Source organism: Biomphalaria glabrata, chromosome 9, assembly GCF_947242115.1.
Source record: "Biomphalaria glabrata chromosome 9, xgBioGlab47.1, whole genome shotgun sequence".
In the NCBI taxonomy this organism is placed as follows: domain Eukaryota; kingdom Metazoa; phylum Mollusca; class Gastropoda; family Planorbidae; genus Biomphalaria; species Biomphalaria glabrata.
In genome coordinates, this window is record NC_074719.1 from 5,275,510 (window position 1) to 5,301,094 (window position 25,585).

At 34.2% G+C, this 25,585-nt stretch overlaps 1 protein-coding gene across 4 annotated transcripts; it reads right to left on the reverse strand.

Annotated features, from left to right (window-relative positions):
- Positions 1 to 1,093: 1,093 nt before the first annotated feature.
- On the reverse strand, positions 1,094 to 25,585 carry LOC106066910 (uncharacterized). Of its 4 annotated transcripts, XM_056041431.1 has the most exons (9): positions 25,476 to 25,551; positions 25,341 to 25,378; positions 19,045 to 19,145; positions 16,787 to 16,963; positions 5,109 to 5,398; positions 4,663 to 4,767; positions 4,213 to 4,371; positions 3,737 to 3,951; positions 1,094 to 1,327 (listed from the first exon to the last, which is right to left on the reverse strand). In XM_056041431.1, exons 4-9 carry the CDS (start codon positions 16,872 to 16,874, stop codon positions 1,171 to 1,173), a joined length of 1,014 nt encoding a protein of 337 aa, XP_055897406.1. In that variant the 5' UTR covers positions 16,875 to 16,963; positions 19,045 to 19,145; positions 25,341 to 25,378; positions 25,476 to 25,551; the 3' UTR covers positions 1,094 to 1,170. The 4 variants fall into 4 exon arrangements, with proteins under 4 accessions (XP_055897406.1, XP_055897404.1, XP_055897405.1 ...); XM_056041429.1 differs by lacking the exon at positions 25,341 to 25,378 and having other exon boundaries at positions 25,476 to 25,585; XM_056041430.1 differs by lacking the exon at positions 19,045 to 19,145 and having other exon boundaries at positions 25,476 to 25,545.

A 25,585-nucleotide genomic window follows, 5' to 3' on the forward strand; every position in this document is an offset into this window, starting at 1 on the left:
ACGAATGTTTAACTATTTTAAAATAAACAAACAATTAGTAGGTACAAGGTTTGACCAGTCTGACCGACAAGAATAATAATAAAAAAAAATCCATTAAAATCCATGAATGTTAGGGAATATATCTGTAAGTTTTATAAAGTGACATATTAGTATCCGTCGGGGGGAGAGACGCGTCGGCACAAAGTTACCTCCTTTCACAGTCAATTAAAGGTTCACCAAGTGTGATAACATACAGATTTATATTCTGTTCTTTCACTACTTAAGAAAATACATCAATATCCGGCTTCACCTTTTAAATAAATTTAATATTACAAAAAAAAAATTATGTTTTTGATACAGATTAGCAGAGAATGACTGGGTTCCACATTAGGTCTTAACTTTACTAAACAATCCGGCCTTGACATTGCGCGTTAACCCTTAGTGGTAGTTTAGCTATCAGACTAGTGTTTGCACTCATTGTAAAACAGTTCAGCACTATAAGGGTTAATGGTCATAATGTATAAAGTTTGTTGATGGAATGCGTGGGTTTGTTGAAACGTGTGTTGTTTTTAAATTTTAGTCTGATGGTAGGATGGTAGACTGGAATGCTGGTATGTTGCTCTTTTTCTTTCTTTTTCTCTCTCTCTCTCTGTCTCTCATCTATCTCTCTTTCTTTCCTCATATAATCTCTCTCTCCCTCTTCATCTCTCTACATCATCTTCATCTTAATCTGCTCTTAACTTTCGACGCAGGGGTGCTGTGACAGTTCGCGTAACCGAATCCCTCCACTTTTCTCGGTTAGCAGCTGCTCTTAACAGGATATCAAAAGAGAGTCCGGTCCATTGTTTTACCTTGTCCAGCTTTTCTTTGGACGACCCTTTCTTCGTGCTCCCTCCACTGGACCTTGAAGAATGACTTTAGACGGTGAGATATGTCTTACAATATGACCAAACCAGCTCAGCTTTCTTCTCTCCACAGTATTGAGGAATTCTTTCTCTTTAGCCAGCCTCAGTGTTGACTTGAAGCAGTACATTTACAAAGCAAATATAGTGTCTTTCAACAGTACATGAATAAAACAACAAGACACATGTATACAAACCACTTTTTTTTAAAATATAGTTTTAAGATAAATAAATATAAATATAAATAAAATAAATATTAATAAATACAAATATAACACAGCTCAAAGTATTATACAGTTTTCAAGACCTCATCAAAGTAAGTAGGATCTCTTTGTCCTCTGTTGATAGCAATATACCTATCTTTATCTATACCTGGCATATGGTATCTGTAGCGTTCATTGACAAAAAGCTTGGTGACAATCATAGATAGTGCCGATTGGTCAAACCTGTGAAATGAACATTTTTTGTCAATGTATTGTTTCATCTAGTTTTATGTAAACAAATTGTCCACAAAACCTTTTTCATTGAAAGTAATTTATAATTAAAACTAGACTAAAGAGAGAGTTTGTGTTATCTCACTAACTCAGGTTGGCCCAAGGAATCCGTCCATGGGGATTTAAGGGAAGCCAAAGCCGGGGTTCCAAATTTCAGCACGAATATTATGTCAGTGAATATGAACTAAAAACTACCAGTAGTTCACAATCATGTTTTCATCCATACGAAATGCTAATCTAGAGCCTTATTGGGTGCGCTCACCCAATGCATACTGACCTCCTTGTTAACTGTCTATTTATGGAAGTCGTCACCATTATTGCATTATGGGTAGACAAAGAGAAATGGATGGAGATAGTGGAGACTTTGTGTGAGTCTGTTACATATCAATGAAATTAAATTGTCATCTAGTAGTACATGGCGGTCATTCGAACAGGCCATTGGACAGAGAGAATAGCCTTTGAAAGATATCCCTTACTTCAAGAGTTTCTAAGGCCGTGTACACTATTCCTTTACATATATGGGTAATAGTGTACAACCCAACTGTTTAGACAGTACGGTCACTTGCTTAATGAACTTTGTTTATTTGTGTAAATATATGTACATACATGCTCTTCATTTTCTTTAAGCCAAATAAAAAAAAGAAAGTTTTCTGTTAAATGTTTGCTTACATTACTCAACAAACAAACAAAGAAACATAGAAATAAAGTGTTGTTTTTTTCCGGCTCGCTTCCTTAAGTTAGAAAAAAAAAAAGCCGTTATATTTAAACTTAAGAAGGTACAAAATAAGGTAAGAGTAGATTTTTAAACAGCCTTTCTAGTTGTTTTTTTTTGTTTAGATACAAATATAACATCAAACACAGGTAAAGAAACAGCCTTTCTAGTTTGTTTTTTTTTGTTTAGATACAAATATAACATCAAACACAGGTAAAGAAACAGCCTTTCTAGTTTTTTTGTTTAGATACAAATATAACATCAAACACAGGTAAAGAAACAGCCTTTCTAGTTTTTTTGTTTAGATACAAATATAACATCAAACACAGGTAAAGAAACAGCCTTTCTAGTTGTTTTGTTTAGATACAAATATAACATCAAACACAGGTAAAGAAACAGCCTTTCTAGTTGTTTTTTTTTGTTTAGATACAAATATAACATCAAACACAGGTAAAGAAACAGCCTTTCTAGTTTTTTTGTTTAGATACAAATATAACATCAAACACAGGTAAAGAAACAGCCTTTCTAGTTTTTTTGTTTAGATACAAATATAACATCAAACACAGGTAAAGAAACAGCCTTTCTAGTTTTTTTGTTTAGATACAAATATAACATCAAACACAGGTAAAGAAACAGCCTTTCTAGTTTTTTTGTTTAGATACAAATATAACATCAAACACAGGTAAAGAAACAGCCTTTCTAGTTTTTTTGTTTAGATACAAACATAACATTAACCGCAGGTTTTCGGATGATTGCTTGATGTGTGCTATGAGTGTGTGATGATTCTGTAACATAAAACAGTGTCGCGATGACTTGTTTTGTGCGTGATATTTTGACGATTGTGCAAATGGCGAGATGGTTGCGTGACGATTGTGAGATAAGTTGGGATTTTCGGATGATTGCTTGATGTGTGCTATGATTGTGTGATGGTTTATGTGCTAATTGACTGATACATGTGTGATGTGGGTAGGCAAACAGCGCTACACCCTGGCAGAGCCTGCGGTGTTGCTGATAGCAAACTGTATTGTATACAACAGCTGCGTGGAGAGGGGGAAACTGCTTTGTGGAAGACCACAACTAATGCCCAGGCTTTCATCTCATTCTTATGAGATGGCCACTAGTCTTTTTTTTTTTACTAAAAAAGACCATATATATATATATATATATATATATATATATATATATATATATATATATATATATATATATATATATAGAGAGAGAGAGAGAGAGAGAGAAAGAGATGGAGAGAGAGAGATAGGTATAGATATATACGCGATGCATATATATTTTATAAATGATGTGTGTAAAGAATTTTGTGATACACGTGCGATATGAGTGATGTTAGGGTTTTGTATTGTAGTTATGATTTTGTGTGATGTGTGTGTGATGTGTGTGTGATGTGTTTATGATGTGTGTGTGTGATGTGTGTGTGTGATGTGTGTGTGATGTGTTTATGATGTGTGTGTGATGTGTGTGTGTGATGTGTGTGTGATGTGTGTGTGTGATGTGTTTATGATGTATGTGTGATGTGTGTGTGTGTGATGTGTGTGTGATGTGTTTATGATGTGTGTGTGATGTGTGTGTGATGTGTGTGTGATGCATGAGTAATGACCTTTATTTACAATGACTATTTGCGCCCTACAAACCTGTGACACATATGAATTTCTTTCTTTGGGGTAAAGCAGTCCACGCTGTTCTCCTTGGTAAGCGGACAGAAACAATCTTTCTCAAAGCCACACTTGGCCCACGGTTCCAGCACAGCTCTCACTATAAACGGTGTCTGTTTAAATACAATAATTCCACTTTGTATTTGCGTGTAGTTTAGATAAGCACAAGGCATGTCTCCCATGTAGTCAAACATCTAGGAAATAGAACATTACATTAGTGAAACATCTGGGAAATATAACATTACGCTAGTGAAACGTCTAGGAAATAGGCTGTGTATGTCGCCTACAACTTATCTCTATGGAAAGAGCTTCACTCCTGTACGCTGAACGGCGAGCTAAAACCTAGTTTTAAGTCTAAAACATGTCATAAGATGATAGACATAAGTCAAATATCTTGAGAGATTTACTAGTGCATCTTAAAAGTAATAAATAATACAGTTATAGGCCCAACTTACACCTTTCAAAGTTGCTACAGGGATATTGTGCATTCCATTAACTCCCCATAGTTGTAAGCCTAGTTTATCTCCCCTGTCGAGTAACTCAAGGACTGTATCTTTCCAAGATAGTGAGGCATCTTGGTAGACAACAAACTTGTTCGACTTCATCATGGAAGCCTGGAGAAAAGTGTTTAAAAATGATTATGTACATGAAGTATTCAGATATTAAACACATTGATACAAACAGTTCGTTTTTACCGTAGCGAAGAGTGGTTCCCACACAAAGTAGTTGACTATTAACATGACAATGAGTGGTTTCCACACAAACTATTTGACTATTACCATGACTATGAGTGGTTTCCACACAAACTATTTGACTATTACCATGACTATGAGTGGTTTCCACACAAACTATTTGACTATTACCATGACTATGAGTGGTTACCCCACAAACTATTTGACTATTACCATGACTATGAGTGGTTTCCAGGTGTAACATCCTCGCTCTTTAAAGAAACTTGGAAACTTTTCAAATGGAAACACGATCACGTGACACCTGCACGCATTTATCGTCTGAAACAAAAAAAAAAAATTAATGATTCATAAATATTGATATGAAGTGTACTTTCAAAATGGCGTCTACGGCATGTCCGGCAGAAAGAATACCGAAATACACATACGCTATGTCAGGATGAGTAGCATAAGCCTTCGTTACCTTGGCAACGATTCGAGTTATTATTGTGAAGCACTCATATGTCACTCAAGCACGTTCTTATTCTTGTGGCTCCTGCCCGTTGTCTAAGCTTTGGCGATAAGGCAATGTTAAAACTCTACAAGACTCTACATTTAATCACATTTTTAATAGCAACTATTAGCTGTATAAATGTCAACTGTAATACTGACTATTATTTTACCTTTTCTCTTTGTTCCGGAGTGAGTCCAATATCAAAGATAACAAAAGTCATATTTTTAACTTTAGGGTAGACAACTGCGTGTAGATTGTGAACTGAATATTGTGTCTCGTCATAGTGGTTATCGGACGTGGCTGTCACAAAGATCACATCACTGACTGGTATGGTAGAGGAGAGCTCCACTATTTGTTGACGATTCTGTTCTGTTAATGTCAACTTTGGTGATAAGATGTCCCATATTCTTTCTTTAGGATTTTGGCTCAGTGGTCGGAAGCAGGTCTCTGGCCGACAAGCTAAAACAAGAAAAAACAACAAAAAAAACAGGGGCGTAGATAGGAATGTGTCACCATTTGGGCTTGACCTCATCAGTGGCCTCTGCATTTTGTGTAATTTTTAATATTTTTTATGTAAAAAAAAAACAACACTCATTTGGCCCCACTCAAGTTGGGGCCGGGGATATTTTCAAATTCTATCCCTCTCCGCACCATAGCTACTCCTCTGTCAGAAAATACATTTTCAAAAATAAGGCTCATATTAAGTACGTCTATGTTATTTAGTTTGGATCAGTCTTGTAATTATCTATCGGTTGTTGCAATGCCATAACAAATCTTTGCGATTAGAAATTATTTTTTTACCAATCGGCTTTGTTTAGCTTTTAGCTTTCTCAATGCGCTATGATCCTTATCACTTGTCTGGACCAGTTAGGAAAGGGGGAGGGAAGATGAGAGTATCTTGGTGAATGTTTACATGGTCGTTTTTTAAATGGATACAAATTATTTTCTAAGGGCTCAAGAGTCATCAAGGGGACTAATTCAACTTATTACCACCACATGTCAATAACGAATTCTTTCCCTTGTTCAAGATATCAAACAAAATAATTAATTACCAATGGTTAATTAACTAATTGGTTAATTATTTTTTTTTATTCTTGTATTGTCAGGTAAAATACTTGTAAAAATTTCAGCTTAATACGCGAGTGAGTGTTGGAGAAGTAACGTGTACAAACTGTTTGCCAGACAGACAGACAAACAGAGAGATTTAGGCTAATATAAGAAATAAAACCTATAGGTAATACAGAAAGATAATGTTGCTAAAATACCTACCGCACTAGCACAATGTCAACGCTGTAATATCATGTGTTTATCCTATGTGTTTATCCTATGTGTTTACCCTATGTGTTTATCCTATGTGTTTATCCTATGTGTTCATCCTATGTGTTTATCTTATGCGTTTATCCTATGTGTTTATCCTCTGTGTTTATCCTATGTGTTTATCCCATGTGTTTATCCTATGTGTTTATCATATGTGTTTATCCTATGTTTATCCTATGTGTTTATCCTATGCGTTTATCCTATGTGTTTATCCTATGTGTTTATCCTATGTGTTTATCCTATGCGTTTATCCTATGTGTTTATCCTATGCGTTTATCCTATGTGTTTATCCTATGTGTTTATCCTATGTGTTTATCCTATGTGTTCATCCTATGTGTTTATCTTATGCGTTTATCCTATGTGTTTATCCTCTGTGTTTATCCTATGTGTTTATCTCATGTGTTTATCCTATGTGTTTATCATATGTGTTTATCCTATGTTTATCCTATGCGTTTATCCTATGTGTTTATCCTATGTGTTTATCCTATGTGTTTATCCTATGCGTTTATCCTATGTGTTTATCCTATGCGTTTATCCTATGTGTTTATCCTATGTGTTTATCCTATGTGTTTATCCTATGTGTTTTTCCTATGTGTTTATCCTATGTGTTTATCCTATGCGTTTATCCTATGTGTTTATCCTATGTGTTTATCCTATGTTTTTATCCTATGTGTTTATCCTATGTGTTTATCCTATGTGTTTATCCTATGTGTTTATCCTATGTGTTTGCTCAAAATCTCACCGATGGTACCTTTCCCCTTCATACGAAAATTAATTCGTTCGAAATCCCCTTTAGCCAACTGAAAACATCGACGGGTCCCAAAGTGGCGACCGGGAGGATTCGAAGAATGTGATAAAATTTTTAAATTTTGTATACATATTTCAAATTTGTTTAGAATCCTAATTTAAAATACATAATAAATATTCACTAAAGTTAGTTCCTGTAGTTGTTTTTCAGGAACAGTGCTCCATAGATAATATGTATGTGTTTTTATACTATAAAATATTTTTATAGAGATAGTGTTGAAGAGGCCGCATGCAACCAGGTGCTCTCTACTATGTCAGCTAAGTCAAGCTGGCACCTAAGTTGGTCTTTAAAGCGTTTCCGTGGGGCGCCTCTATTACGTCGACCACCTTTTAGCTCACCAAAAAAGACTGCCTTTGGCATGCGTTCGTCCCTCATACTGGATACGTGCCCCGCCCAACTGGAGGTCAAAATCCGCGGAAAACACATTTGAGACGCAGACGGCGAAAAGAAAATCTTAATCGACCACCGGTGGACAATGGTTATGCTTGCCCTGGATGTGGCAAAATATGTAGGTCACAGCTGGGGCTAGGTAGCCACGGAAAATACTGCATTCATCATTAATCGTCAGACTCGAAGACAATCCTTATTATTATTATTGAAGAGGCAGTTGGGCAGAAGTAAAGGCGGTTGGTCGTTGTTCTGGCCACATGACACCCTGCTCGTCAACCGTTGGCAAAAGAAACAGATGACCTGAACATCATCTGTCCTGTAGATCTTATCTTATCTTATATAATACAGACGTTACTTCAAAAAAGAAGATGATTACGTCCTACGCGTCATGCATTTAGTCCTGCATATTAACCAATGACTTAAATTCTGCCAAGTCACTGGTTTTCCTGGCTAGCTCAGGCAATCCATTCCATGCTCTAATAGCACTAGGGAAGAAGGAGTATTTGTACAAATTTGTCCTAGCATATGGGATGAGGAATGCGTCTTTATCTTTGTGTTTTTCAGAGTATTTTATTAAATTTTGTTTTTGTATTTGAAGATTATGGTTCAGTGTTTTATGTATAATTGCTACTTTACTTTTGAGTCTTCTGTCCTGAAGGCTTTCTAAATTTAATGATTTTACTATACACAACGAGGAAATTTATATTCTCTTCTTTCACACTTTGAAAATAAATAATACAATTGACTAGATGTAGTTCAATCTAAAGATATGGCCAACATCTGGATTAACATTTACTGCCCCTATCCCATAATACGCTTCTCGTCTGCCGAAAATAAGACTCCGTGTTCAAATTTCTGTGAAGCCCTGTAATGCAATTACTAGATGTAGTTCAATCTAAAGATATGGCCAACATCTGGGTTAACATTTACTGTCCCTATCCCATAATAAGACCGTAAATTAGACTCCGTGTTCAAATGGTATTTTTATGACTCCAAATTATATACTGAAATTTTGTGGTACAATTTCTATGTTAAACAGACTTCTCTACCGAAAGACGCATTCATTTTAAATGTCCTTAGGCCAAGATGAAACAGCGTCTCTAACTTAAAATACTTAATTTTCAAAATCCTGCTAGTAATGAAATTTACCCCCCACGAAAAAAAAAATTTGAAAAAATATATATTACTAGATTAAACACAAACACACACACTCACGGAAAACTAGATTTCAAAATCCCAATCTATAGTTGGAAGATCTCAACTAGATCTTAACTATAACTAGATCTTAACTAGATCTTATCTAGAACTAGATCTTATCTAGAACTAGATCTTAACTAGATCTTATCTAGAACTAGATCTTAACTAGATCTTATCTAGAACTAGATCTTAACTAGAACTAGATCTTAACTAGATCTTATCTAGAACTAGATCTTAACTATAACTAGATCTTAACTAGATCTTATCTAGAACTAGATCTTAACTAGATCTTATCTAGAACTAGATCTTAACTAGATCTTATCTAGAACTAGATCTTAACTAGAACTAGATCTTAACTAGATCTTATCTAGAACTAGATCTTAACTAGAACTAGATCTTAACTAGATCTTATCTAGAACTAGATCTTAACTAGATCTTATCTAGAACTAGATCTTAACTAGATCTTATCTAGAACTAGATCTTAACTAGATCTTATCTAGAACTAGATCTTAACTAGAACTAGATCTTAACTAAAACTAGATCTTAACTAGAACTAGATCTTATCTAGAACTAGATCTTAACTAGATCTTAACTAGATCTTATCTAGAACTAGATCTTAACTAGAACTAGATCTTAACTAGAACTAGATCTTAACTAGATCTTAACTAGAACTAGATCTTAACTAGAACTTATCTAGAACTATATATTAACTAGATCTTATCTAGAACTAGATCTTAACTAGAACTATATCTTAACTAGATCTTATCTAGAACTATATCTTAACTAGAACTTATCTAGAACTATATCTTAACTAGAACTTATCTAGAACTATATCTTAACTAGAACTAGATCTTATCTAGAACTAGATCTTAACTAGAACTTATCTAGAACTAGATCTGAACTAGATCTTTTCTAGAACTATATCTTAACTAGAACTTATCTAGAACTATATCTTAACTAGAACTTATCTAGAACTATATCTTAACTAGAACTTTTCTAGAACTATATCTTAACTAGAACTTTTCTAGAACTATATCTTAACTAGAACTTTTCTAGAACTATATATTAACTAGAACTTATCTAGAAGTATATCTTAACTAGAACTAGATCTTATCTAGAACTATATCTTAACTAGAACTTATCTAGAACTATATCTTAACTAGAACTTATCTAGAACTATATCTTAACTAGAACTTATCTAGAAGTATATCTTAACTAGAATTTATCTAGAACTATATCTTAACTAGATCTTATCTAGAACTAGATCTTAACTAGAACTAGATCTTAACTAGAACTTATCTAGAACTATATCTTAACTAGAACTAGATCTTATCTAGAACTATATCTTAACTAGAATTTATCTAGAACTATATCTTAACTAGATCTTTTCTAGAACTATATCTTAACTAGAACTTATCTAGAACTAGATCTTAACTAGAACTAGGTCTTATCTAGAACTAGATCTTAACTAGAACTTATCTAGAACTATATTTTAACTAGAACTCGATCTTAGCTAGATCTTATCTAGAACTTATCTAGAACTAAATCTTATCTAGAACTAGATCTTATCTAGAACTAGATCTTAACTAGAACTAGATCTTAACTAGATCTTAACTAGAACTAGATATTAACTAGAACTTATCTAGAACTATATCTTAACTAGATCTTATCTAGAACTAGATCTTAACTAGAACTATATCTTAACTAGATCTTATCTAGAACTATATCTTAACTAGAACTTATCTAGAACTATATCTTAACTAGAACTTATCTAGAACTATATCTTAACTAGAACTAGATCTTATCTAGAACTAGATCTTAACTAGAACTTATCTAGAACTAGATCTGAACTAGATCTTTTCTAGAACTATATCTTAACTAGAACTTATCTAGAACTATATCTTAACTAGAACTTATCTAGAACTATATCTTAACTAGAACTTATCTAGAACTATATCTTAACTAGAACTTATCTAGAACTATATCTTAACTAGAACTTATCTAGAAGTATATCTTAACTAGAATTTATCTAGAACTATATCTTAACTAGATCTTATCTAGAACTAGATCTTAACTAGAACTAGATCTTAACTAGAACTTATCTAGAACTATATCTTAACTAGAACTTATCTAGAACTATATCTTAACTAGAACTAGATCTTATCTAGAACTAGATCTTAACTAGAACTTATCTAGAACTAGATCTGAACTAGATCTTTTCTAGAACTATATCTTAACTAGAACTTATCTAGAACTATATCTTAACTAGAACTTATCTAGAACTATATCTTAACTAGAACTTATCTAGAACTATATCTTAACTAGAACTTATCTAGAACTATATCTTAACTAGAACTTATCTAGAAGTATATCTTAACTAGAATTTATCTAGAACTATATCTTAACTAGATCTTATCTAGAACTAGATCTTAACTAGAACTAGATCTTAACTAGAACTTATCTAGAACTATATCTTAACTAGAACTAGATCTTATCTAGAACTATATCTTAACTAGAATTTATCTAGAACTATATCTTAACTAGATCTTTTCTAGAACTATATCTTAACTAGAACTTATCTAGAACTAGATCTTAACTAGAACTAGGTCTTATCTAGAACTAGATCTTAACTAGAACTTATCTAGAACTATATTTTAACTAGAACTCGATCTTAGCTAGATCTTATCTAGAACTTATCTAGAACTAAATCTTATCTAGAACTAGATCTTCACTAGAATTATATCTTATCTAGAACTAGATCTTAACTAGCACTTGACCTTAAATAGATCTTAACTAGAACTAGATCTTATCTAGCTCTTAAATAGAACATAACATTTTACAAAAAAAAAACAAAACATTTTTACAACATAACCACATCTTAATGAAAATACATTTAAAAATTCATCCAGTCTTTTTTTTTTCCGAAGATGACGAGAGGGATTTTATCTTATATAGACTGCAGACGAAACAGACGTCATTTCAAAAGAAGATGATTATGTTCTACGCGTGTCACCAGGTCACTCTTGTCATGCATGTTAATCAATGACGTAATTCTGCCAAGATGTTTGTTTTACCACCTGATTCAAGCAATCAGTTCCGTGCTCTAATAGCACTAGAAAATGGGCTCTACAAATATATATGCCCAGGTGCGAAGCAACAATAGCGCTAATAGTTCAAGACGCTGCCTCAATACCAATACAGGTTCCATACCAATACTGGTAGAATACCAATACAGGTTCCATACCAATACTGGCTCAATACCAATAATAATAATAATAATAATAATAATTACTGCTTCCATAACAATACTGGTACAATACCAATACTGGCTACACACCAATACTGGCTCAATACCAATGCTGGCTCCACACCAATTCTGGCTCAATACCAATTCTGGCTCAATACCAATACTGGCTCCACACCAATACTGGCACCACACCAATACTGGCTCCACACCAATACTGACACCACACCAATACTGACACCACACCAATACTGGCTCCATACCAATACTGGTTCCACACCAATACTGGCTTCACACCAATACTGGTTCCACACCAATACTGGCTCCACACCAATACTGGTTCCACACCAATACTGGCTCCACACCAATACTGGTTCCACACCAAAACTGGCTCCACACCAATACTTACTGACACCACACCAATACTGGCTCAATACCAAAAACTGGCTCAATACCAATACTGGCTCCATACCAATACTGGCTCCATATCAATACTGGCTTCATACCAATACTGGCTCCATACCAATTCTGGCTCCATACCAATACTGGCTCCATACCAATACTGGCTCCATACCAATACTGGCTTCATACCAATACTGGCTCCATACCAATACTGGCTCCATATCAATACTGGCTCCACACCAATACTGGTTCAAAAAAAAAAGCTCTTAAAATGAACACAAAAAGGTGTTGGCAGTACGCAATTTATATGTTTGTATTTTCTAACCTAAATATACTCAGTATTTATTCTGGTATATTTCTGACTTTATCCTAACAAAAAAAACATTGAAAATCACAAATACTTAAGAAGTGCAAACCTTTTGTTCGCTGTTGGTCACAAAGATTATCATTGAAGTCACGCGAGTAATAAAGCAATGTGTTAACTGTAATGTATTTAACTTCTAAGTATGAACTAATGCAGTGTTTCTCAAACTTATATCCGTGGACCAAAAAATACAAATTAAGCCTGTTAATACTTATCTTGGATCTAGGATAACTAAGATATTTTCATGATCGTAACTGCATCGATTACCATAAGCGAATATATACTAGAACACACTGGCCGAAACGGGAGGGGATAGTTAGGATTGCAAAAGAAGAAGGGGGGACGACCAAAGTGTTATTAGATCTTATGCAGCACGTAATAGGGAAAGAAGACTGACACTACAAAAATAGAGAGAGCCTATCAAATAGTTTGAATAAGAACAGACAAAGCGGAAGAATAGTCACTTAGTGTACACTAAGACTGTTTGTTAAGGCGTACAGTTGTGAAAATGGGGGGAGGGGGGGTAGAGAGTAGTGATACTCGAATTTATGGGCCTATCCAATTCAACGCAATATATACGCCCAATGTATGTGTATGTATATTTATTGTATATTATATTATTATTGTTGTAAGTAAGAGAATAAAAGGCAAAAGATCTATCAGTAAAATAAACAATAGAGACCCCAGCAACAACGGGCGTTGCAATGGGAAATGCTAGTATAATTATATATATATATGATATTAGATATATTTGATTAGTCCTACAACTATATAAATGAATATACTATTTTCGTTCAAAAACAAAGGGTACTATTTTTAAACACTAAAAGCAGATTGTAGAGATAACTGTAAATCTTGGCGAGCTTTAAAATACACTGAAATATGAATTTTAATAGTTTCTAGTTGGACTTCCAATCGATGACTACCACACAGACAACTAATGACTAACAGTGACGTTTTCATTTATGGTCGCTGCAAAAAAGGAAGGACACATGAGAAGGACACATAACAAGGACACATGATCGCATGCACATTTTTTTTTTAACAGGGTCATAAAATGCGGTCATAATGTTCGCTTCGCTAACAATGATAATACAATAGTCTTCAGTAGCTGGGCCGGCATCAGACATAGGCAAACTGAGGAGGGGAGGGGGAGTCTGCCTAGGGCCTTCAATTGGTGGGGGGGGGGGCTGCCTAGGGCCTTCAATTGGTAGGGGGTGGGGGCTCGCACAGAATTAAACAAATGTTTATGAGAAAAATATGATACTTGGATCAGATCTCATACATAGTAGAACGCTATTTTGTTTTTTGTATTAGTAGTTTAAAAGATTTTTACTTTGCTAAAAAACAAAGAAAACAAATTTCATCCTATTATCCTATTAAAAAAGGACCTTTTGAATAATGTTTTACTTAAAAAAAATATTCGAATATTAGTTTATAGGCCCTTACTACATTGCAAATATAACGATTTGAAGATACCCCACATATTTAGATTAAGGCTTTGAGGATCGCCGTCGAAAAAAATTATTCGAAAAATAATAATTAAAAAATAAGCTCATTTGTAAGTGATACATTTTGTTCGATATGCATGTTTGTAACTTTGTTTTGTTACAGAACTATAATTCAAAATTCTAAACAAAAGAAGTGGGAGGAAAAGTTAAGTGGACCAATTAGATTCTACTCTAAATTTCTTAGCATTTTTTAGGATTCAAGCATAAATTGTGAGCTATAGTCCCAAATTTATTTAACTAGAAAAATATCAGATTGAGTAAAGGTTGGAAAAAGTCGACTAGGAAACGATTATTTGGGTTCAGACCTCAACTCATTCGTTACATTGACACTGAACAATTTCGTATGAATTCTAAATTTTCCAAAGCAAAGTCTTTCTTAAATTATGATAAATTCATGTGAAATTACATAAACTCTGTCGCCATATTTGACTTTTCTGTTTTAAAACGTCATGTTTTCGTCTGAAAAGTGGAGGGGTGGTAGAGTGAAAACGATTAATCCTCGCTTATTTTTATAATTTCTGCTAATGGTTGCATTGGGCAATAGGGTGGGGCAAGTCAATATAAGACCGGTACAATCCTTTTTCATTTTATATTTACTAATGATAAAATTTAAGATTAGAGTGTTGTGCAACATACTATACAAATGGGCTCACATATCAATACGTAGCTTATTTTATATAGATATTCATTTAATTTTGTTCAGAAACTATGAATTCTCCATAAAAATAGCACCCCCCCCCCCGCTCAGAGGGCTAGAGTGGAGAGGGCATTAGATGCAAGAATTGGCCAAGAGATCAGAACGGGAGCGACATAATATAAAAATAAATATGCGTGTTACTGATATAGTACATTAGAATACTTTGTGGGAAGCGTGGTCGAGAGGCTGAGTACGCTTGAACTTGGCTTGGCTTAGCTACCTATGAAGGAGGCTCGAGGCTCGACACCCGATTCGAGTTGAACTGTGTTTCAATGGCCTCCTTCAGTCGTAGAACGACTATGGTTCATCACAGAGCACACTTCCTCATGTGGCTGTGGAGCCCTATTTTGGAGAGACACTCCCGTCCACAGATAGCGCAGGTTAAGGTGGCTTTTGCTTCGATGGTAGAGGAGCTGGCCGTTTTTCGGATTGTACGTTTTAGCTGGCCGTTTTTCGTCTTAGAAAAACAAATTTGAATGTTAATTTGATTAAAATATGAAATGAATAGACTATAATTAGTATGTTCATGTATTAAAGTATAAAACTATCTTTGCGAAGAGAAGTTGTATCATCTTAGAGTTGAAATAGAGTTGAAGACCTAGGAATAGAGAGAAGTGTAACATTTCGCGTAATGTCTAATGAAAGAATGTTAGTCAGGACTGCTAACTTAGCAGATATAAGGAACGAATTTATGTAAAAATGCTTTTGAAACACAAATTTAAAGCTTAATTTTACTAAATAATGAAATCAATATACTATATTTTGTAATTTTTGTGTGTAAAAGTAAAAAATTCTCAGTGCAAAGTGTAGTTTTAAAAATTAGATCTAGATCTAGATACTTTCGATCTTCTCTCATGTAACCATGATAAAAATAGCCTAGATTTATTAAATACAAATAGTTTAATAGAGTTGGGCAACTTTTTTTTGAGGGTCTTAAGTTTGTTTTAGGGCTACAATACATACTTTACGGTCTAAATTAGTACCCAAGGAACATTCCTGCCTAGTTTTATCAAGATTGGTCAAACGGGTTTGATATCTATTCGTCATATACATACATACATACATACATACATACATACATACATACATACATACATACATACATACATACATACATACATACATACATACATACATACATACATACATACATATATACATACATACATGCATATATACATACATACATATGCCTTACTTTCCACTTTATAGTGTAGATATATATTATCTATATTTATATTATATAAAAATTATATTTTAATTCAACTAAGATTGTTCACAAACTTTGATTTCCCCATAAAAGTAGGACCGCCACCCCACTCAAAGGGTTTAGGTGCGAAGGGCAGTAGAGGTATTCGCCCCCCCCCCCTTCCAATCGGCAGACAGGGGAACGACATAATATAAAGATTGGTTAAAACATCAATAACAAGTTTTAATCATATAGATATTTAATTGATTCTGTTAGCAAAGCTGTGATTTATACAGATAAAATTGAATCGCCCCACCACTCGAAAGTTTATGAGGGGGGGGGGGGGCGGGATTGATGCCATGGCCCTCTACAGACCCCACCAGATCGGCCAACATACTAGATGGGGGGGGGGCGAAATAATCTAAAAATGGGTTGAAATATGTTGAAACTATGTTAGCCTACAACTAAGTTATATGTTTGACTGTATGAAGTGCATATGTCTATTTGTGTTTCTCTGTTCATCCTGTAAATATATGTCATCCCTTGCCATGAATTTACGAAAAAACAACAAAAAAAAAACATTTTTTTTAGCATAAAAAAACAAGACCCGTTTCAGTATTTCTTATAATAAACATTCCCGTAAGATAAAGCCATACTTCACTGCACATGCTTTTTTTTTAGTTATAAGAAATATTTAGAGGCTTTAGTAGTTTGAATATTTAAGTTACCGATCCAGATGTCGTCACAATTGGCAGTGACAGTGTGCGATGACATGTCAGTTGTCTCATTCAACATTTGAACTAGCGTGGCTGTCATATTTTCCACCAGGTCTAAAGCAGACGGAGGTGTTACATGTATGGCCACTGGTTCCTCTGGACATGCGGTTAGATTTCCTTCTCGTTGACCTAAGAAGAAATGAATAATATATTCTAACTATTTCTCTCAGTAATTATTTACCTCATTCTGGTGGAATCAACGCTGGTATCGTCGGTTAGGAGAGAAAGAGTTCATATTTAATTGGAGGCGCGGGGGGCTGAGGTAAAGCGCTTGGCTAAAAGACTGGGATTTATAATTCAGGATCTCTAGGGCGCCCCTGAGTCCAACCAGCTCTAATGGGTTCCTACTAGTTCCTAGTATTAGTTGGGGGAAAAAAAGCAGTTGGTCGTTGTGCTGGCCACATGGTACCCTCCTTAACCCCGGGCCACATTAAAAAGATGACGCTCTGATCATCTGCCCTATAGACCGCAAGGTCCTAAAGGGAAACAAAAATTAATTATCGTTTCGTTAAATGATAAGTTTGTGGTGAGTCATGTATAGCTCTTCCGGGCCCACGTAGGTCTCACCAGCCACACGAGGAGGCACAAACCCCCCAGTTCAAAGCCCTTAGCCCCCTGGATGACAAAAGAAATTTCTATAAATCAAATAAGAACATAAAACTAAAATGTTATTTAACCTTGGTTAGGCCAATAATAGAATATGCATCCTCCGTTTGGGACCCCTCAACTCAAGAAAACATTAAGAAACTAGAACAGACACAAAATAGAGCAGTGAGATTCATAACAAACGAATATTCACATTTGACTAGAGTAACACCTTTAGTAAAATCACTAAATTTAGAAAGCCTTCAGGACAGAAGGCTCAAAAGTAAAGTAGCAATCATACATAAAACACTGAACCATAATCTTCAAATACAAAAACAAAATTTAATAAAATACTCTGAAAGACACAAAGATAAAGGCACATTCCTCATCCCATATGCAAGGACAAATTTGTACAAATACTCCTTCTTAACTAGTGCTATTAGAGCATGGAATGGGTTGCCTGAGCTAGCCAGGAAAACCAGTGACTTGGCAGAATTTAAGTCATTGGTTAATATGCATGACTAAATGCATGACGCGTTTGAAGTAACGTCTGTATTATATAAGATAAGTGGTCATCATCGAACCACGATGGACGAACTATATATAGCTCTTCATAAGATTTAATATTAATAAACCTTTTATAATAATTGTGAATGGACCTCATTCACCAATCGTAAACAGAAAACCTTTAACCACGTGATTCTATATATCTTCTATACAATTATGTAATACATAAAGGCTGTCACTCGATACGTATTTTTCATTGTTTTATCAATATTATGAGGTGGCTAAATGTGTTTATTTACGACTGTGAATGAGGTCCATTACACATCCGTACACTAATTAGAATGAGGTAAACTATCGATCTTTTTGGTGGCCTCTGTGTTTTGCGTAATATTTAATGTAAAAACAAAAAAATAAATTTCGAACAAACTTTTGGATGCGCCATCAAGTGGGGGCCCGGAGAGATTTTCAAATTCTCCCCCTCCTCCCCCAACCCTTACTAGGTCACTTTAAACTATTTTTTTTCCTTTGCGTAAGCCTAGCAGAAGTAAAACACATAATTTGGGAGTCAACCTAAAGGATAAAGTGCGATCCGTGACCTTTGGCACACATTGCTACATTGCCTGACGCCGCTGATCTGCTTCGGGAAAACCAGAAGGGTGGAATTCTTACAAAGCTTATAGCAGTAAATCTGTCGTCTGCTTGGTAATAAGTTTGGACCTGTTTTGTCTTCCAAACGTAACCTCGGAACAAGCTGACATTTTGCACAATTATTTCTTTGACCTGACAACACAAGAATCAATTTTTTAAAAAGTTGATCAATTAGTTAATAAACCATTGGTAATTAATTATTTAGTTTTGTATCTCGAAAAGGGAAAGATATTGTACTTGACTGATGAAGAGGTATAATTTAAATTAGTCCCCTTATAAATTTGTAGAGAGAAAAGTTTGAAACTAACAATAGATGACTAGAAAACATTTTATTATAGGGAGAAATAATGTGTAGAGACATTCTGCTATAAGACAGACAGAGTGAGTTGATATTAGCTTTGTTAAAAGTTAATACTTTAGAAACTGCTTTTAAGTACCATACAAATATTTTGTATATCATATTTACTTACGTTTTTGTTGAGTTGGCCAATTATCTAATGTATAGTATGTTGTCAAACCAATTATAACCGAAAATGCCACTGCCAAATATATCTTTTTACTGAAATTAACCCTTAATAAACAAATTAAATATATTATAAGTATTTTTATATTTTTCTGCAAAGCTTTAAATTTATTGTTATTAAATAATTAAAACTACAAAATATCTGACAATAGAAACAAACAAAATGACATAAAGTTGACACTGCCCTTTACAATAATACAAGAATCTTAATTTAACGCTAACTATACATTTAATTATCTTTCATACTTTTTTTCAATTTAAAATATACAAAAACATTTTGACTCCTTCAGTGCGGGGCTACTCTAAGGGAGTAACTTTACTAACGCTGGTGGTTACCCTAATCACCTTGCAGATTTTTTGTTCGTATTGGACAACTCTTTTTTTTTTTTTCAATCAAAATAATTCTCACTGACTGTAAGAGTTAATAGCTTGCGTATCTTAAACGCATTTCTAAAATGATTGAACAGTTTTTTTTAAGATTTAATAATATGGAAATAACAAAACCAATACTATAATAATACAATCAAAAAATATTAAGCTGTTTTTTCATGGTATATTTCTAGCAAACAAAGTTACATTAATTGTACAAAATTCATTATATACAAAAAAGATCAAAACGCCTGGGTGATAGTCATACATTGAGCATATATGTGTGTTCTGTCTGTTCAATGAAACAGATATAGTCTTAGTCTTTACAAATCTTAAGCATAGATCCACCCATCGCTCTATGTGTTCCAATGATAGCTCTCCGCTATACAGATTGCATTGTGTCATCTGAGCCTACGAACCATTCCGTTCTACACTGTGGCTCTTGTTTTAAAGTGCATTTCATTTTGTTACAGTTTTCAAAAAAAAAAAAAGATTATCTTAGTATTTCTCTTAATTCTTTAAAACAACAAAAACTGTTGTTGATTGTTTTGGAATGTAATCCTTTATTGTCCTAAAAGGACCAACAGAACCAATAAACAAAGCACGGAGAAAATATTTTATGGACAAACTTGTAAATTTCTTTAGCCGTGACTAGCCTCACGTAGTACTTTTTTTTTGTAGCAAGCCTTCCAATATTACGGAGTCGCGGTGGCTGAGTGACAGAACGCTTGGCTTCCGAACCGATTGATCCCAGGTTCGAATCCAGGTGAAGACTGGGATTGTTAATTTCGGGATCCTTAGGGCACCTATAAGTCCACCCAGCTCTAATGAAATTTAAATTATCATGTTCGTAGAAAGAAACGAAAATCATATTATTTTTATATTCAACTATAACTTTTGGTTGTTACAACTAAGGTTTGGTTGTTACAACTATAAGTTTTGGTTGTTACAACTATAAGTTTTGGTTGTTACAACTAAGGTTTGGTTGTTACAACTATAAGTTTTGGTTGTTACAACTATAAGTTTTGGTTGTTACAACTATAGTTTTGGTTGTTACAACTATAAGTTTTGGTTGTTACAACTATAGTTTTGGTTGTTACAACCATTTACTGTTAACCCTTAAAGTGCTAATCTGTTTTACAATGTGAGCATACACAATGAAATTACAATTCTAATATTTGGAGGCTAAACTACCTCACGCATCTTAAGGGTTAATAAAACGAAAAAAAAATGGATAGCAAACCTAAATAAATAACAATAATAATAGTACAAAAAATACACACCGGAAAAAAAATGTAATCAGAATGCAAAGGGTTACTCAATCTTAAAAGCAAACAAGGTTAAAAAGTTTGTGTGGAAACGCAAATTTGTAATCAGGGCCTGCCTTAACTATTGCGGGGCCTTGTGCGAAACGGATTGCGTGGGGCCCAGTCTGGGCAGGCATAAAGATAATAAGTGAAAATTAAGATTTTGTACTAGACAATAAATTTGTCTTTGCATTACACTTTTATCAAATGAAAGTTGGCAATGCCTTTTTTCTGATCGCGCGTAGCATTGGCGTTTTCTAATTTGAATGACACCCCACAATTTTGTCTATTTTTCAGGAGAGTTTTATGAGTTTTCAGATTTTGATAATTTCTAGAAATTTCTTGCATTTTTAGGAGATTTCCAGGAGCTCCTAGAAAATCGTGAGAACCCTGTTATAAGTAATAATGCTTTAACTAATACTTTACACCTAGAAATGACAGTGCTGGGCCCACTGCTGCCGCATAGGTTTCAGTGGGCTAAGGCGGGCCCTGCTTGTAATTGACTCCCGAAGTGGTCCACTCAAGGCTCGTAAAAAGGCAGATTTTAATATTTTCAGCAATAGTATCAGAAGTTTAGAACTGAAAACTGTCAACAATTACAATCCTATATCCTTTAATACAAAAAAAGGTTCGTTTCGAAAGTGTTGCAGATATTTTGGGAAGCGTGGTCGAGAGGCTAAGTGCGCTTGAACTTGGCTTGGCTACCTAGAAAGGGGCTCGAAGTTCAACACCCGACTCGGGCAGAGTTGTGTTTACTGAGCGCCCAAAGGCAGCACGGAAAACCAACTCCTAGATACCCCCTCCCCCCACTGGTCCACAAATGAGATTGGACCAAAGCGCTCTGAGCATGCTATAAGCATGAAAGTAGCGCTATTTAAAAGCTATAAATATAAATATATATTGTTAGACCGACTGAAGACATGATACCATAAGATGTTTAGATTTATTAATGTTACTATTACATACATTTGATAACTAAACTACAAAGCAAAACAGAGACATTCCAGCTTCTTATCATTACATTTGTTAAAATTCATATGTATTTAATGGACCTGATTTGTTATGAAGATATGATACAATGTCAGTCTGGCATAACGGATGTTAATGAACGAATAGCTAATTAAAGGTTTCGTAAAGGCATACTGATGAGCTCCCTGGTCAAGGCCACATTCTTATATTCTTGCGAGTCTTGGTCGCTGACTACAGAGATAGAAAGGAGGATCCTAGCAACGGAATTGAGATGCTAAACCAGATCCTAGCTATTACATTTAATGACCGTTTCACAAACGGAGAGATTATAGAGACAAGGTTAATACACTGATGACCTGCTAACTATTAAAAAAAACGCAAGCTAAAACTCTAAAGCCACATTACAAGGTCTTGGGAGCTCGCAAAGACCTTCCTTCAGGGAACAGTACCAGGAAAAAGAAGAGGCAGACAGAAATAGCGATGGGAAGACAACATAAAAGAAAGGATGGACTTGTCATTGAAAGAGGTTCTATCCAAGGCAGAGAGGAACGGAGAACAACGGTCGACTAAGGGATAGGGATAGGGATAGGTGAAGGTGAAGGTGAAGGTCATAAGTCAAAGGCTCAAGGGAGAAGACTTTCTCTTATTTAATAGGATAACGATCAATCTTTACTGTTGTGTACAATAATAACTGTAGTCTATAAAAGTTAACTTTGCTTATTAAAATTTTATTTTAAAATATATTTGACTTTTTTTTTCCATTTAAAAGGACTTTCTTTACATTATTAGTAGCCCGTCTAACAGAAAACACTTAATTTAGTATTAAAAATAGTTTTTTAGAACATTATTTTAGGAGAAAGATGACAACATCAATTATCATATCTTATATAATACAGACGTTACTTCAAAAAAGAAGATGATTACGTCCTACGCGTCATGCATTCAGTCATGCATATTAACCAATGACCTGCCAAGTCACTGGTTTTCCTTGATAGCTCAGGCAACCCATTCCATGCTCTAATAGCACTAGGGAAGAAGGAGCATTTGTACAAATTTGTCCTAGCATATGGAACGAGGAATGTGCCTTTATCTTTGTGTCTTTCTGAGCAGTTTATTAGCGGCCCCCGAAAGGGGAAAAGACGCTATTAGTTTTGTGCGAAATGTCTGTCCGTCTGTCCGTCTGTCCCGTTTAGATCTCGTAAACTAGAAGAGATATTGAAAATCCGACTTCACAATATTTTAGACCATTCAAAGTTCTGATGCAACGGCTACTTTTTTTTTTCCTGAAAGCGAAAATTCTAATTTTTAAAATTAATTATGCAAGCAGTTTTTTAAAAGAAAAAGCTAATTAGTATGCATTATATGTTAGACCTAATTTAAGACGAATAGTAATCTTATAAATATTATTTTCGTGAACATTTTTCTATATAACGGAAATTTTTTTTTTTTTTTTGAGTATTCGAATATGAGATTGAGCCTTTTCAAAACAATTAACTTATTTAGTTCGAACCGAGGGTCCCGGGTTCGAATCCTGGTGAAGACTGTGATTTTCAGCTTCTGAGTCTACCCAGCTCTAATGGGTACCTGACATTAGTTGGGGAAAAGCATAGGCGGTTGGTCGTTGTGCTGGCTTCATGACACCCTCGTTAACCGTAGGCCACAAAAACAGATGAACTTTACATCATCTGCCCTATAGACCACAAACTAGTTAGGCCAGGTTCACATCTAGCTTTACATTCACTTTCACGTATCCTTTGATCTGCGGGACGGTTGGGGCACTACACAAGATCTGTTAACCTTCTTTCTCCATTCTTATCTCTCATTTGTCTTTGATATAATTTCATTTGGATTTTCTTTCTGAAAATATTGAAGCCTACCTGGGTGGACCACTGGTCGTGCGGTTTGCTCGCTGGACTGTCGTTTGGATTTATCGACGAGCGAAGGTTCAAAACCTGCCTGCTCCCATCCCCCGTCGTCCTGCGGAAGGTTTGGACTAAGAAGTAAACTATCTTCAACTCTGAATGATTATCCGAATTATGTAAAACATTTTACTTCGGGGGCCGATTTTGAGTCTGTGTTTCCACACAAACTTTCTTTTGTAACCTTGTTAAATTTTGTTTTTGTAGTTGAAGATTATGGTTCAGTAATCTATGTATAATTGCTACTTTAATTTTGAGTCTTCTATCCTCAAGGCTTTCTAAATTTAGTGATTTTACTAAAAGTGTTGCTCTAGTCAAATGTGAATATTCGTTTGTTATGAATCTCACTGCTCTATTTTGTGTCTGTTCCAGTTTCTTAATATTTTCTTGAGGGGTCCAAAACAGAGGATGCATTTTCCATTATTGGCCTAAACAAGGTTAAATAACATTTTAGTTTTATGTTCTATATTTGATTTTTAGTAATTTCTTTTAATAAATCCTAATGCTTTGTTTGATTTTTTGATAGTTTCATCAATATGTGGATTCATTGCCAGTTTTTTATTTATTATAGTAATTCTACAATTATATTGAAAGTCTACAAACAATTACCATACTTTTTAAATAAGTGTTCCCAGTTCTTGTGCTATTGATAGTGAATGATAGTAAAATAATTTATTGTTATTTTTTAAAAGACAGCTTCCAAATATTATTTAAACGCTTCGCTTTTAGAAAATTAAATAAAAAGAAATTTTGCCGTGCAATCAGAACTTTGCAAGGTATGGAAATAATTTTATCGTATTTTCAATATCTGTTCTAGTTTTTGAGATCTAAACGAGCCTGACAAACCGACAGACTAATAGTGGCTTTTTCCGCTAAAAATGCTTGAGGTTATTCTGATGGTAAGACTTTGTTTAAATATGACAAGCTGATGGTAAGACTTTGTCTAAATATGACAAGCTGATGGTAAGACTTTGTTTAAATATGACAAGCTGATGGTAAGACTTTGTTTAAATATGACAAGCTGATGGTAAGACTTTGTCTAAATATGACAAGCTGATGGTAAGACTTTGTTTAAATATGACAAGCTGATGGTAAGACTTTGTTTAAATATGACAAGCTGATGGTAAGACTTTGTCTAAATATGACAAGCTGATGGTAAAATTGTCTAAATATGACAAACTGATGGTAAAAATTTGTCTAAATATGACAAACTGATGGTAAAAATTTGTCTAAATATGACAAACTGATGGTAAAAATTTGTCTAAATATAACAAACTGATGGTAAAAATTGTCTAAATATGACAAACTGATGGTAAAAATTTGTCTAAATATAACAAACTGATGGTAAAAATTGTCTAAATATGACAAACTGATGGTAAAAATTGTCTAAATATGACAAACTGATGGTAAAAATTTGTCTAAATATAACAAACTGATGGTAAAAATTGTCTAAATATGACAAACTGATGGTAAAAATTTGTCTAAATATAACAAACTGATGGTAAAAATTGTCTAAATATGACAAACTGATGGTAAAAATTGTCTAAATATGACACGCTGATGGTAAAATTAGGTACTTTTAAAAAATTTATGTTGTAAATTTACACTACAAATATTTCAATGTGCACACATTTAGGTTAGCATTGTGTTAATATATATCATCTTTATATATGATTTACCTGTTTTAAGTAAACTTATATAAATATACCACACAATACTGGAAAATGAGAAAATGTTTTCTTTATTATAGTAAAAATAAAAGAAAAGGCTTTAAAAAAAAACATCAAATAAGAGAATAATCTGCCTAGACCTACATGTTACTACAGGATGTGCACATCCAGGTGGGACAAAAAAACTGTAAGAACTATTACCAATATTAGCCAGCTACGTGACTTTTTTGGTGTCGTGTTACCCTGACGACGAC